This window comes from Mauremys mutica, chromosome 13 (genome assembly GCF_020497125.1).
Source record: "Mauremys mutica isolate MM-2020 ecotype Southern chromosome 13, ASM2049712v1, whole genome shotgun sequence".
NCBI classification, from domain to species: Eukaryota; Metazoa; Chordata; order Testudines; family Geoemydidae; genus Mauremys; species Mauremys mutica.
The window spans coordinates 39,469,167-39,481,293 of NC_059084.1; the positions used below are offsets into that span (position 1 = coordinate 39,469,167).

Genomic DNA, 12,127 nt, shown 5'->3' on the forward strand with positions numbered 1-12,127 from the left:
GCCTCAGCCTCCCCAGCTGGGAATCCTGGGAGCAACAGGATGGTCCGGCCCGTGGACTGGAGTTCTTTGCTCACCCCCTGGCCCTTTAATCACCCGTTCTCCACGGAGGGCTAATTTTAGCAACAGGTTCTTGAGAACCTGTGGGAACCGGCTCCAGCTCACCACTGCTTCAACCTATCTTCCAGCTTCTGTCTCCCAAGCTTTGTTGTGAACATTTCACAATGTGACTTAATGATTCCTTATAAAAGGGGGAAAAAATCCACTATAAAAGCCTGCCTTAGCGCCCCCCCCCCACTGCACCGCTGACCAGGAGCCACCTGAGGTAAGCCCATGCCCCAACCACATGCCCCAATCCCCTGCCCCAGCCCTGAGGCCTCTTGAACCCAAAGCCCCTTCCTGCACCCCAAACCTCTCAACCCCAGTCCCACCCCAGAGCCTGCACCCCATAGTCCTCACCCCCCCCACCCCAACCCTCTGCCCCATCCCAGAGCCCCCTCCCACACCCTGAACCCCTCATTCCTGGCCGCACCCCGCAGCCCGAACCCCTGCACTTGAACCCCCAGCTCCAGCCCTGAGCCCCTGCCACACCACAAACCCCTCATCCCCAGCTCCGTTGGGTCGTGGGCATCAACAATTTTCTTCAACTGGGTCACCAGAAAAAAAGTTTGAAAACCACTGCTTTAAGAGAGCTGGGTTTTTGGTTCCTGGGTAACCAGTAAGAAATTGTAGAAGCTGTTTTGTTGCTGGCTTCGTAATCTAAGTACTAAAATAACCACCACTCTAGGGGATTGTCCGCCCCATTCTTTGCAGTTTTGCGTAAGTGAGCAATCTCACCATGTCCCCCCACCCCCAGGACTCTGGTCATCCTCCCACACCTGCTGCTTACCACATCCCTCGGCACACCACCACCCCCATGAGCCACCCACCCTGCTTATCACCACATCCCTCCTCTACCCCCTCCCCCATGAGACCCCCTGCCTGCTACTTGCCACATCTCTCCTCACCCTCCTGTCGCCACAGGGGAAAGTTGTGGAAGAGAGGAGGAACGTGGAAAAAGTGAGCAGAAGGGGCCTCCAGGTGGAAGGGGGTGGAGGAGAGGTGGGATACGGAGAGTGTGAGCCATTGGGGGCTTTTGGGGGAGGGGGGAGGAGAGGAGGGACACAGGGAATGGTGGGTGGTGGGGGCCTCACGGGGGAGAGGAAGAGGAGAGCAGGGAAGCAGCGAGCAGTGGCGGGAGGTCGAGCAGGGGAGGGGGCAGAGCTTGGGGAGGACTGGGGGTGTGGCCTGGGGTGGAATGGTGGTGGAGTGTGGGTGGGGCCACAGGCAGAAGAGACTAGCCTCCCCCGGGGAAGCTTCACCCACCTCCTATGGGTAGGAGGGCGAGAGGAGGCTGAGAGGACAGTATTTTTCCCTATGGAACATGGTAGAGAATAGAAGCCAGGTTTTCTAACACCAGGCCTGTTCTCTGGCCACTGGGTCACACACTGATTCTTGTAGGCATGGCAGCAGCAATCCTGCCGTGTGAGCTGAATGAGGAAAGGATAGCATGGATTAGTTCATAGCGGGTGTTTTATGGGTAAAGCATGGTTGATGGAAAGGGCAGGGAGAGTTCTAGGCATAGCGGACGAATGGGCGCTGACTATTGGCAGCACTGGTGAAGAGCAGGCCTTGGGAGCATGGACATGTGAGCAGGGAAAAGAGTGGATATTTAAGGAAACACAGAGTTCTAAACAGCCTTGGAGGTGAGTAGTCATTTCTGTTTTAAACAAAAAGTATCAACAGAATAAACAAGTGTAAAATCCCAATATTTCCCAACAGTCTCTGTAATATGAGGAGAGGATAGAAGTAGGGTTGGCAGAATTAATATTTTTATATATATGTCATTTTGACAATGTTTATTCTTAAGAATATTCTCTCTTTTTATCTTCTTAAATTCACAGTTGTGGGAAGTTGGGGGGTGGTCAGACAATGGGGAGATCAGACTATCATTATTTAATGATTGGAGACACTGGGATAGAAAAAGTTAGTTTTATAACCATTAAAACATAAAACTGTCAAAATGATGTGTCAAAATACACAAAGCAAATTGTCTTAAACCAAATCTAATAAGTTCTCAGGCAGCACTTTTCTTATTATGACTACCCGTAAATTTCAACTATTATTGATGGAGATATTTTTTCATCAGTTTGCGTGTGTATGGGGAAATAAATGTTTACTAACATTTAGTAATAAAAACATAATCCTTCCAAGCCTAAATATATCCAAACAAGTGAAGACAAGGTTCAGAAATAAGAAAAGACCAATATTAACCTATAGCTTCCACTAGAGGGTGACAAAGTATAATAGATTATAAAAACAGTTTCTTACCTCGCAGAACACCCACAGGAGGGTTGGAACAAACAAAGGAATAGTGTGACATACTGCCTAATGGCCAATAAAGGGTAGCACATGATTACTAATCAGATGTAGGCACATATGCTGTATAATGCCCTATACAGAGCATTCATATAACCTCGTATGCCACCTTCAGGTCATAAAATACCACAGTCACCCTTTCTTTCCCCCTGACTCCATTACATACCATAATTAATCTTGGCAAAATTAGATTATATATATATATATATATATATATAATGTTGACAGATAATATCAATGTTCGCTTTAAGCATCTGGGGAGGGGGGGTCATCTATTTAAATGTTTACAGTTGCGGGAAATAATGGAGGGGCCAGACAACAAGGAGAGAGGGCATCAGACAACAATTATTTAATGCCAATAGATATTGAGATTCAAAAAGTTAAAGGTTTATAAGCATTAAGCCACTGTTTGAATATCCTCAGATCAAGCTCGAATAAGGTCTCAAGCAGCATTTTTCTTACTGTGCCTATCTTCACATTTCTGTTGTTATCTATCAATAGAAGAAAATGTGTATCTGTACGGTGAAAGCAAGATAAAAATTGAATCTTTCCTGGCCTACATGTAACTACCCCTTTCTCATGCTGGGAAAACTACTGACTCCGTGGCCCTACTATGTATAACCCCTGTTCAAATACTTACTCTCCATCTAGTGGGGGCAGGGGGACTGGGTCTCCTTCATCCCAGGTGAGGATTCTAACCACTGAGCTAAAAGTTACAAGGTGGGGGCCACCTGCTCCAGCCAGATTTGGAAAGGGGGTTGATCTGGTAGGTGAGCTCTGAGCTTGCGTACCAGACCGAGTTCCCCACATAGGCACCGACTGGGGCTCAAGCACCCACTGAAAAAAATAGGGGATGCTCAGCACCCGCTGGGCTGGATTAATCTTTTGTGGACCCCGGTGCCCAGAATATGGCCCCACCCTCCACTCCGCCCTGAGGCTCCACCCCCACTCAGCTTGTTCACCCCAGAGGCCCCACCTGCACTCCACCTCAAGGCCCCACCCCTGTTCTGCCTCTTCCCTCCAAGGCCACTCTTACTGCTCGCACAAGGGAAGGAGTGGGCAGAGAGAAGTGCCCACTGGCAAAAAGTAAAGTCAGGATTTCTGGTCCTGCAGGCAAATTAGGCAAAAGGATACCTACCTTGCCCTGCTTTGTGGATCACACTGGGGGTTATGCATCCAAACGCCTGGAATGAGGCACCAATACATGTGCACAGAGGCAGAAGGACAGGTGAGCAGGGAACTTTTGCAGTGAAAATTTAGGAGCTGGGTGAGTTTAGGTGCCTGGAGAGTTCGGCAACACAATTGGAGGTTTTGTGAATCTCAGGGGTGCCTGATTCTGGGAGTTGGGCACCTAAAGGGGCAGCTAGGTGCCTAACTCCTTTTGTGACTCTGGGCCTGTTTTACCTAATAGAACAGTTTGAAGTGAAGAGAGAATAACTATCACAGTTTATTTTGCAGTTAAAAACACATAAATATTCTCATTCTTCCAAAAAGCTTGGGTAATTGTCCTTTGGGTAATTATGGGGAAAACAGACACACACACCTGTTGGTTTCAAAGATTCATTGACTTTAAGGCTAGGTTCATTGTGACCATTGAGTTGGACTCTTTTCATAACACAGGACAAAAAACTTCACCCACTGAGCCTCCATCAAGCCCATAACGCCCTTGTGAACAGTTCTGTCAGAAAGACAGCCTGTTTTGAACGGATGGGATATCACTTGTCTCAGCACATTCCCACTCATGATGAGTGAAAGAGAGAAAGACATACAGTGAGGAAGAGATTTCCTTGAGGCTAGACATTCTCCTCTCCCCATTTCTTTCCCATTGAGATTAAAACTTTGACTCTCTTAACAGTGTCGAAACTTTTTAAAAGCTTGTCTCTCTCACCAGTGGAATATTGTCCAATAAAATATATCACCTCCCCCACATTGTCTCTCTAAACGTTCCCTTGACATTAATTGAAAATTCCCATCTGCAGAAATGTCCAGGAGATTTCACCTTCCTGCATGAAGGATAAATAATGAGCCCACAGAGGCTGTTGCTTCTACACAAGGCACAATGTACAGAACCAAGAAGGGCACCAGAATCAGGGCATCCTGACTGGCAACTGACGGTCCCTTTAGTGAAGGAAATCAAGTATATGAAGAGACGGTGTTAGAAGATTGACTGGAGAACCTGTATCCTCAACTTCAAATGCTGAGCGAAGGGGTCACATCACATGATTCCAGCTAAAAATAAACCCATCATAGAGGTAAATCTATCTTCATTACACGTTTCACTGACATCAGAATTGCAGGCGGACAAGACCTGACAGCTGATCTTCCATCCTTCCTGCTCAGTGATAGATTTTACCCTTCAGGGTGGGTTCTGCCTCACTGGTGTATTGAGAAATTTAGTGATAGATAGATAGACAGACAGACTGACCGACTGACTGACTTGTGGAAGCCATAACAAACAAGCAAAAAACCATCACACAATACATGTAATGATCATTTCAAATATTTCACCTTTCTAAGGTATGAAAATGAATAACCCTTACTGTGATAAGATTTAGATAGATATTAGCTATTTCACTGAATTTGTCTGTCTAAATACCTATTATTAGAAGTATAGTCTATGAAACAGAAAGGTCTGCATGTCAACTATGTAGTGCATAGTTAGTTAATAGAGAAGGGGCCAGTAGATGGTGTTAAGAATATGCAGCATTGTCAAGACCAGGACAACGTTGTTAGTGTGCATTGCAAACGGCTTCCACTTTGCAACTGTTTCCATGAAACATGCAACACTTACATAACCTGGCTCATTACAGCATCTGAGTCCCTAGCCTGATTTGTCATACCATGAATCTGGTTTCCATGTAGAATGATATTTTTTTTAATCTGTTATTAGAGATCAAAAGTCTCTTACGGAATTGAGGTTTCTGCCAACTAACCCTTTGGGTTGCATTCCCCACCCAATCATTTATCTAGTAACCACCAGGTGGAGAATTTTAAAAAAGAAGGCGTATATAACATGAATGTCTGACTCTGCTGTCACAGCCACAAGGCTAGCTGTCATTCATGTTCTAGTTCGTCTGAGTGCACATCCTCAAGTCAGAGGTGTTGTGCAGTTACCTTTCTTAGCTTGAAATTTTGCAATTTTCTCATGCTGTTACCAGGTCCTAGGCTTCAGTACACCATGTACCCACCATGTTTACTCCACTGGTCTGACAGGTTTCTGCACCTCTGGGAGGCTGCAACCAGTGGTATATAATTACCAAACAGCATTCTTAAAACCAAAGTACTGATCACTTAGCAGATGGAACAAAATGTTTCGAGAAAAAGGATTTTAAGCCAACAAACAGCCTGCATGCATGTCAGTCATGTCACAGTCAGCATGGTTTCATGGAAGGTAGGTCTTGTCAAACAAACCTGTCACCTTTTTTGAAAGGATTGCAGGTCTGATCGATAAAAGCAGCTGTGCTGATATTATTTATTTGGATTTCTCCAAGACCTTTGACCTAGTACCACATGGCATTTTGATTAAAGAGCTAGCATTATATGGAACCAACAGGACACACATTAGATGGATTAAAAACTGATTCACTGACAGATCTCAGAAAGTAGTTGTTACTGGGGAGATATCAATGAACAGAGCTTTTTCTAATGGGTCCCCCAAGGAATGTTTCTTGGTCCAATGGTATTCAATATTTGTATCCACACAATTGATGGTGATATAAAATCTTGTCTGGGAGGCTTGCAAAAGACACAAACATCACTGGGGTAATAAGTGGTCAGGATACTGCTTTGCCTGGTTAAAAAAATCACAATCCAACAATAGGGTGTTCTAATACAGCCAAATGCCAGGTCATACATCTGGGAAGCAAGAATGCAGGCTATACCTTTGGGATGGGAGACAATCTTGGAAAGCAGTGAATCAGAGAAGGACTCATTACCATTGTAGATAAATCACCTCAACATGAGCTCTCATGGTGGCAAAAGGGCTAACGTGACCCTGGGGTATATAAACAGGGGAATGTCAAGTAGAAGTAGGGAAGGGATCTTGCCTCTGTACTAAGATTGGCTGGGACCATGGGGTTTTTCTGCCTTCCTCTGCATAGGCTGGGCTGGGCATATCTCATCTAAAAAATTCCCTGCAGTTGCAGGGGCCTCAGGCATTGGTGGCAGCTTGGTCTCCCCTTTTCTCTGCCTGTGGCACACAATGGTTTAGTCTCCTGAAGACTGCAATGCTTTGGATTCAGTGAGAGGTAGCTGGGTGGAATGTGGTGGCCTGTGATATACAAGAGATCAGACTAGATGACCTGATGGTCATGTCTGGCCTTAAACTCTATGAAATTGTCTCTCTCACTTCAAGCCATACCTTGCCATGATGGCAATCTAGTCTGGCCTAGCTTCTTCAGATACCCCCAGCAGGTTCCCGTGTCTCACTCTTGTTTCCCCAAGCAACTACTGCTTCTTTCTTGAGTGTCCCTTGAAATCTTGCCAGATGTGTGTCATTGTTGTTGTTTCTGTGCTTGGCCTGTCCTGGTTTGTTTTTAAGGGTATGTTTTTAAGGGTATGTTTACAATGCAAGCACTACAGCAGCATCACTGTAGTATAGGCACTTGCTAATGCTACTAACGGGGATTTTCCATTGCTGTAGTCAATTCACCCCCTCAAGAGGGAGTAGCTACTTGATGCAGGAATTCTTCCATTGCCCTAGCTGCATCTACAGTGGGAGTTAGGCTGACTTAACTGCATTGCACGGGGCATCTAAGTTTTAGGAGTAGACCAGGACTAGACAAACCAGTTCTGTAGCCTCAGCAGGAGATGGAGCTACAATCCTAGCCAATGGTTCCAGCCTTGTCCCTTAATTGCTCTTGTGTCAGTTGATAGGAGGCTATCTGGAGTCATCTCTTCCTTCCTGCCTGTATTCCAGACAAAGTCCTATCGAGTTGAACCAATTTATTCATACACGGTCCATTGCACGGAGCATCCTAGCCTGGGTCAACAGACTCAGGCTAGCGGGACTTGAGCTACCACGCTAAAAATATCTGTTTAGATAGTGATTTCCAGTTGTGGCTCAGGTTCTGGAGCCCACCACACTCCCTAGGCTTCAGAACTCATGTCAGAATGTTTACCCAGCTATTTTTAGTGCAGAAGCTTGGGTCCAGCAAGCCCAAATCTGTTGACTCAAGCTGGGTAGCTCACAACCGTGGGCTGTGTAGACATACCCACAGAAAACATCTCAATCACCAGGTCAACATACAGTATCCATCAATTCTTACAAGGCAGCTCCAACTCCATTACAAATGTATTAAATTTTACAGCTGGGCAAAAAAATGTTCGTGGAGCATTTATCCATTGAAAAATGCAGTTTTGTCAAAATCAAAAGGTTTTACAAGAAGGTGTCAATTTTGTCAACATTTTCTAAGGAAGAAAAGTCAAAGCATTTCATTTTAATTTTATCACGGGGCGGCCAAACTTATTGACCCTTTGAGTCACATATAATAATCTTTAGAAGTTCGAGAACCAGGGGCATGCCTGTCAGGGTTCTGGGCTTCTGCCCTGTGGTGTGCACCTGCCGGGGCTTCGGCCAGGGGCGTCTCTAGCTTTTTTGCTGTCCCAAGCATGGCAGGCAGGCTGCCTTCGGCGGCTTGCCTGCGGGAGGTCCACCTGTCCCGCAGCTTCAGCGTACCCGCCGCCAAATTGCCACCGAATCTGCGGGACCGGCGGACCTCCCGCAGGCAAGTGGCCCTCACAGGGCACTGGTGCCTGGAACCACCACTGGTGCCTGGAGCCACCACTGGCGCCTGGAGCCACCACTGGCTTCGGCCCCACTCCTTCTGAAGCCTAAGCCCAGCAGGGGTTCCCTGAGCCCCAGTGCCCCCTGTGGGGCTAAACCCCAGAGACCACCCCGCCACAAGGCAGAAGCTCCCCCTTCCCCCTGTCTGGTAGGTGGAGAATTGAGGGGTGGGGGAATCTGCGAGCTGCACTTTACCTGTAAAAGTCACATGCGACTCACGGTTTGACCATGCCTGCTCTATCATTTCAATTCATTTTGTTTTGAGTTTTATATTATATTAAAACAGTCATGTTAATATTATATTGTATTTATATAATATATTTAATATTTTAATATAATAGGAGAGTCTAAAAAAATAAAACCACATTATCAAAAGGCAACAGTGTTACCTTATCTCAGTGAAATATTTGGACATTATCAAAATGAAATGAATCAAAATTATCAAAATATAACATTTTGATGTTTCCAAATCCAAAACTTTAAGAATCTTTGTTCCATGAGAAATTTAATATTTAATTCCAATTTGGAAAAATAATTGTTTTGAAATTTCAGAATTTCCCGTAGAATGGAAATTCCAGTCTCTAACTGGCCCCATTAAAATTTAAATATATATATTGTCCATGTTATTCTCCAGGTTTTGTTGGATTTTCTCTAGATACAACTCATGGCAAATGCAGACTTGGGAAATCAAACATCCATCACAGAATTCATCCTCCTGGGATTTGGGAACCTCCAGGAACTGCACTTTCTTCTCTTCCTGCTGTTTCTAGTGATCTACATTGTGACCATGGTGGGGAACATCCTCATTGTTGTGTTAGTTGTGGCTGATCAGCACCTTCACACACCCATGTACTTGTTCCTGGGGAACTTGTCCTGCTTGGAGACCTGCTACACCTCCACCATCCTTCCCAGGGTGCTGGCCAGTCTCCTGACTGGAGACAGAACCATTTCTGTTAGTGGTTGCATCACACAATTTTATTTCTTTGGTTCTCTGGCAGCTACAGAAAGTTATCTCCTTGCCATAATGTCTTATGACCGGTATTTAGCAATTTGTAACCCTCTGCATTATGCAGCCCTTATGAACAGCAAATGTTGCCTTCAGCTAATTGCTGGCTCTTGGATAAGTGCTTTCTTGGCCAATTGCTTAGTGATATTTTTGGCATCACAATTAACTTTTTGCAAGTCTAGTGAAATTCCCCATTTCTTTTGTGACTTCTCCCCAATTGTAAAACTCTCCTGCAGTGACACTACCCTCATTGAACTTGTAACTTTCATCATGGCCTTTATATTCACAGTGACACCATTTCTGTTAACCATGACATCCTATGTTTGCATCATCACCACCATCCTGAGAATCCCATCCACCAGAGGGAGACAAAAGGCATTTTCCACCTGCTCCTCTCACCTTATTGTGGTGACCATTTTCTATGGAACCATAATCATTGTCTACATGCTCCCAGACACCAATACACTGCGAGACCTGAACAAAGTGTTCTCTGTCTTCTACACAGTCTTGACTCCTCTGGTCAACCCGCTCATCTACAGCCTGAGAAACAAAGAAGTACACAAAGCCCTGAGGAGAAAGACTGCCAATAAATGGAGAGCTTTTTGCAAGAGCTAAGATGATCTGATCCCATTCCATTAGGTTCAACTGAAATAGGGGTAAATTGACATGCTTGAATGAGTGAGAGCAGCACATTCAGGGTAGCCTGAGGCTGGCAATTGGAATTCCGCTAGAGAGAGTGATGGCACATTGAGGTTACCAACAGCTACAGAGGAAGAGTCCAGTGGCTGAGGTGCTACCCTGCATTCTGTTCTTTGCTTTCCTCAAAGCCCTTTGTGACCATGAATTTAGTCTCTCTGAGCCAGATTTTTTTAAAGGATTTAGGTGCATAAAGATGCAGCAGGGTGCCTATGGCTAGAGAAGTGTGCCTCTGTTTAAAAATAAGAGGAACCTACGCACTTTGGGAGGCCATTAGAAGTTTATGTTTAAAAGTTAAGAAACAGACAGTCTATATGTAATCAGCCATCAATACTAACAATAATAAATGGTACCTTTCTTCTATAAATAAACTGGGCACCACAAGTTTCAATGGTAATGATAATAATTACACTTAGGGATAGATTTTTTAAGGAATTTAGGCACCTAGTAGGATTTTTAAAAACACCTAATACCCATTAAAATGGATGAGGTTTAAAGTTGAAGCTAGACAAATTCAGCCTGAAAACAACGAGTGCATTTTTAACAGTGAGCTCATCAGATAGAATGTGATGGGAGCCAGATGAGAATGTTAGGTCAGGCCACATGCACTCCATTCTAGGACTGATAGGCAGTCTGTGGTATAGATTAGGGGTGCCGGTTATTAAAATGTTTCTGTTGTTGTGATGGGTGTGAGCCCTTGAAAACACTCACTGAGACCTCCGGGCAGAGAAGTGACCGCTAGGAAGCATTGATTTTTATCAGTAAAGGTCAGTAAATGTTGATTTCACTGCACACAAACAATCCAACAAAAATATTTCCATCCATAAAAATTGAAATTTACAGATAGACAAAGAAAGAAAAATGCTTCTTGAGAATTTATTACAGTTAAATGTAAAGCTATTTACTTTATATATTTTGACATGTGATATTGACCATTTGTGTTTTAATGTTTTTAAAGCATTAAACTTGTTGAATCTGACCATCGGCTGTGATTAAATAATTATTGTCTGACCCCCATAGTCTTAACCCTGCATACTTCCCCCACCGTGAAAATTTAAATAGCTAAAAATAAAAAAAAACATGAATATTACCCATTGAAATATATGAACAATTAAAATAAAATTGTATCAAGCCCACCTATTCTTTGCATTTTTGTACAGATGGGTTTGTTGCATAAAATTAGAATTTAAAAATAAAATTAGCACAAGAGTCAACTGAGAATGGAGCCCCTTTGTGCCAGGCATTGTACAAACATAGGGGGATAAAAATCTCTGCACAAAAAGCTTGCAATCTAAGTAGACTATGGGTAATGAAGTGGCTAGTGTACTAGTCTACAATGCCAGATAACAGGGCTTGTATCTGTGCTCTGCTATAGACCCCTGTGCCATCGTGCATAAGTCACTGAAGGGCCATGTTTTTAAGGCACCTAGTGGGATGTTCAAAAGCATCCAGGTGCCTAAAGCTCAATGGATGTTTTAAAAAAATCCGTTTGTGTTCCTAAATCACTGTAAAAATCTGGTCCTAGGACTCTAAAAAATATGTCAGTTCTACTCTTCCCCTCAAAGTGAACAGCTGATAGCTCAGAATCCCTCATTTTCATTTTATCCCCAAATAAATTGCCTCTGAGCATCTGAATTCATTCCCATCCTTCCCCTTAGCCTCTCTGTGCCTCACTTTCCTTACTCTGAAGCAATGGTGGTGCTCTGTGTCATGGGGTGTGGTGTGGATGAACACATTAAAGAGTGTGAAATAGATAAGAGTCAGATAAATAATTAGGCTGTGGGGAAATGGCAGAACAAGCAGTGGCTGGCGGGGGGTGGGAGGGTTGCAAGTGTCATGTTAGGTCCATGTTTAAACACTTCCCCATTGTTAAATAGTTAACTAGCCACTGGACCAGGGATTCCCAGGTGAATGCTGGAAGCACCAGGCTAGTGTGTCTCTCTGTCCCAGTGACTGCTCAAGTGCTCTCTCTTCATGCACTGCAAAGAGACCTTACACTGGCCGGAGAAAGCCCTGGAGAATTATTCCAGGAATCTCCAGCCAGGGCAATGCCAATAGTGGCAGCCTTCTCCACTTGCCATCACCATCTTTCAATTAGTTGCCCAGCTTCTCAGACTGAACCCACCATGTCAGTGCAAGTGTATGCGGGCTGTAATATGAGGCTACTCCTTCACGTCACCATCTAGTTCAGTTGCTGATATCCCTCTCTAGCGGCTTATCCACGG

General features: G+C 44.4%; 1 protein-coding gene across 1 annotated transcript; it reads left to right on the plus strand.

Annotated features, from left to right (window-relative positions):
• The first annotated feature begins 8,864 nt into the window (after positions 1 to 8,864).
• LOC123348405 (olfactory receptor 11A1-like) lies at positions 8,865 to 9,821 on the plus strand. The gene has a single exon (XM_044985926.1). It carries the CDS (start codon positions 8,865 to 8,867, stop codon positions 9,819 to 9,821), a length of 957 nt encoding a protein of 318 aa, XP_044841861.1.
• The last annotated feature ends 2,306 nt before the right edge of the window (positions 9,822 to 12,127 follow it).

Excerpts from the sequence above, each read along its gene's own strand:
- LOC123348405 (XM_044985926.1), top strand. The coding sequence starts at position 8,865 with ATGGCAAATGCAGACTTGGGAAATCAAACATCCATCACAGAATTCATC.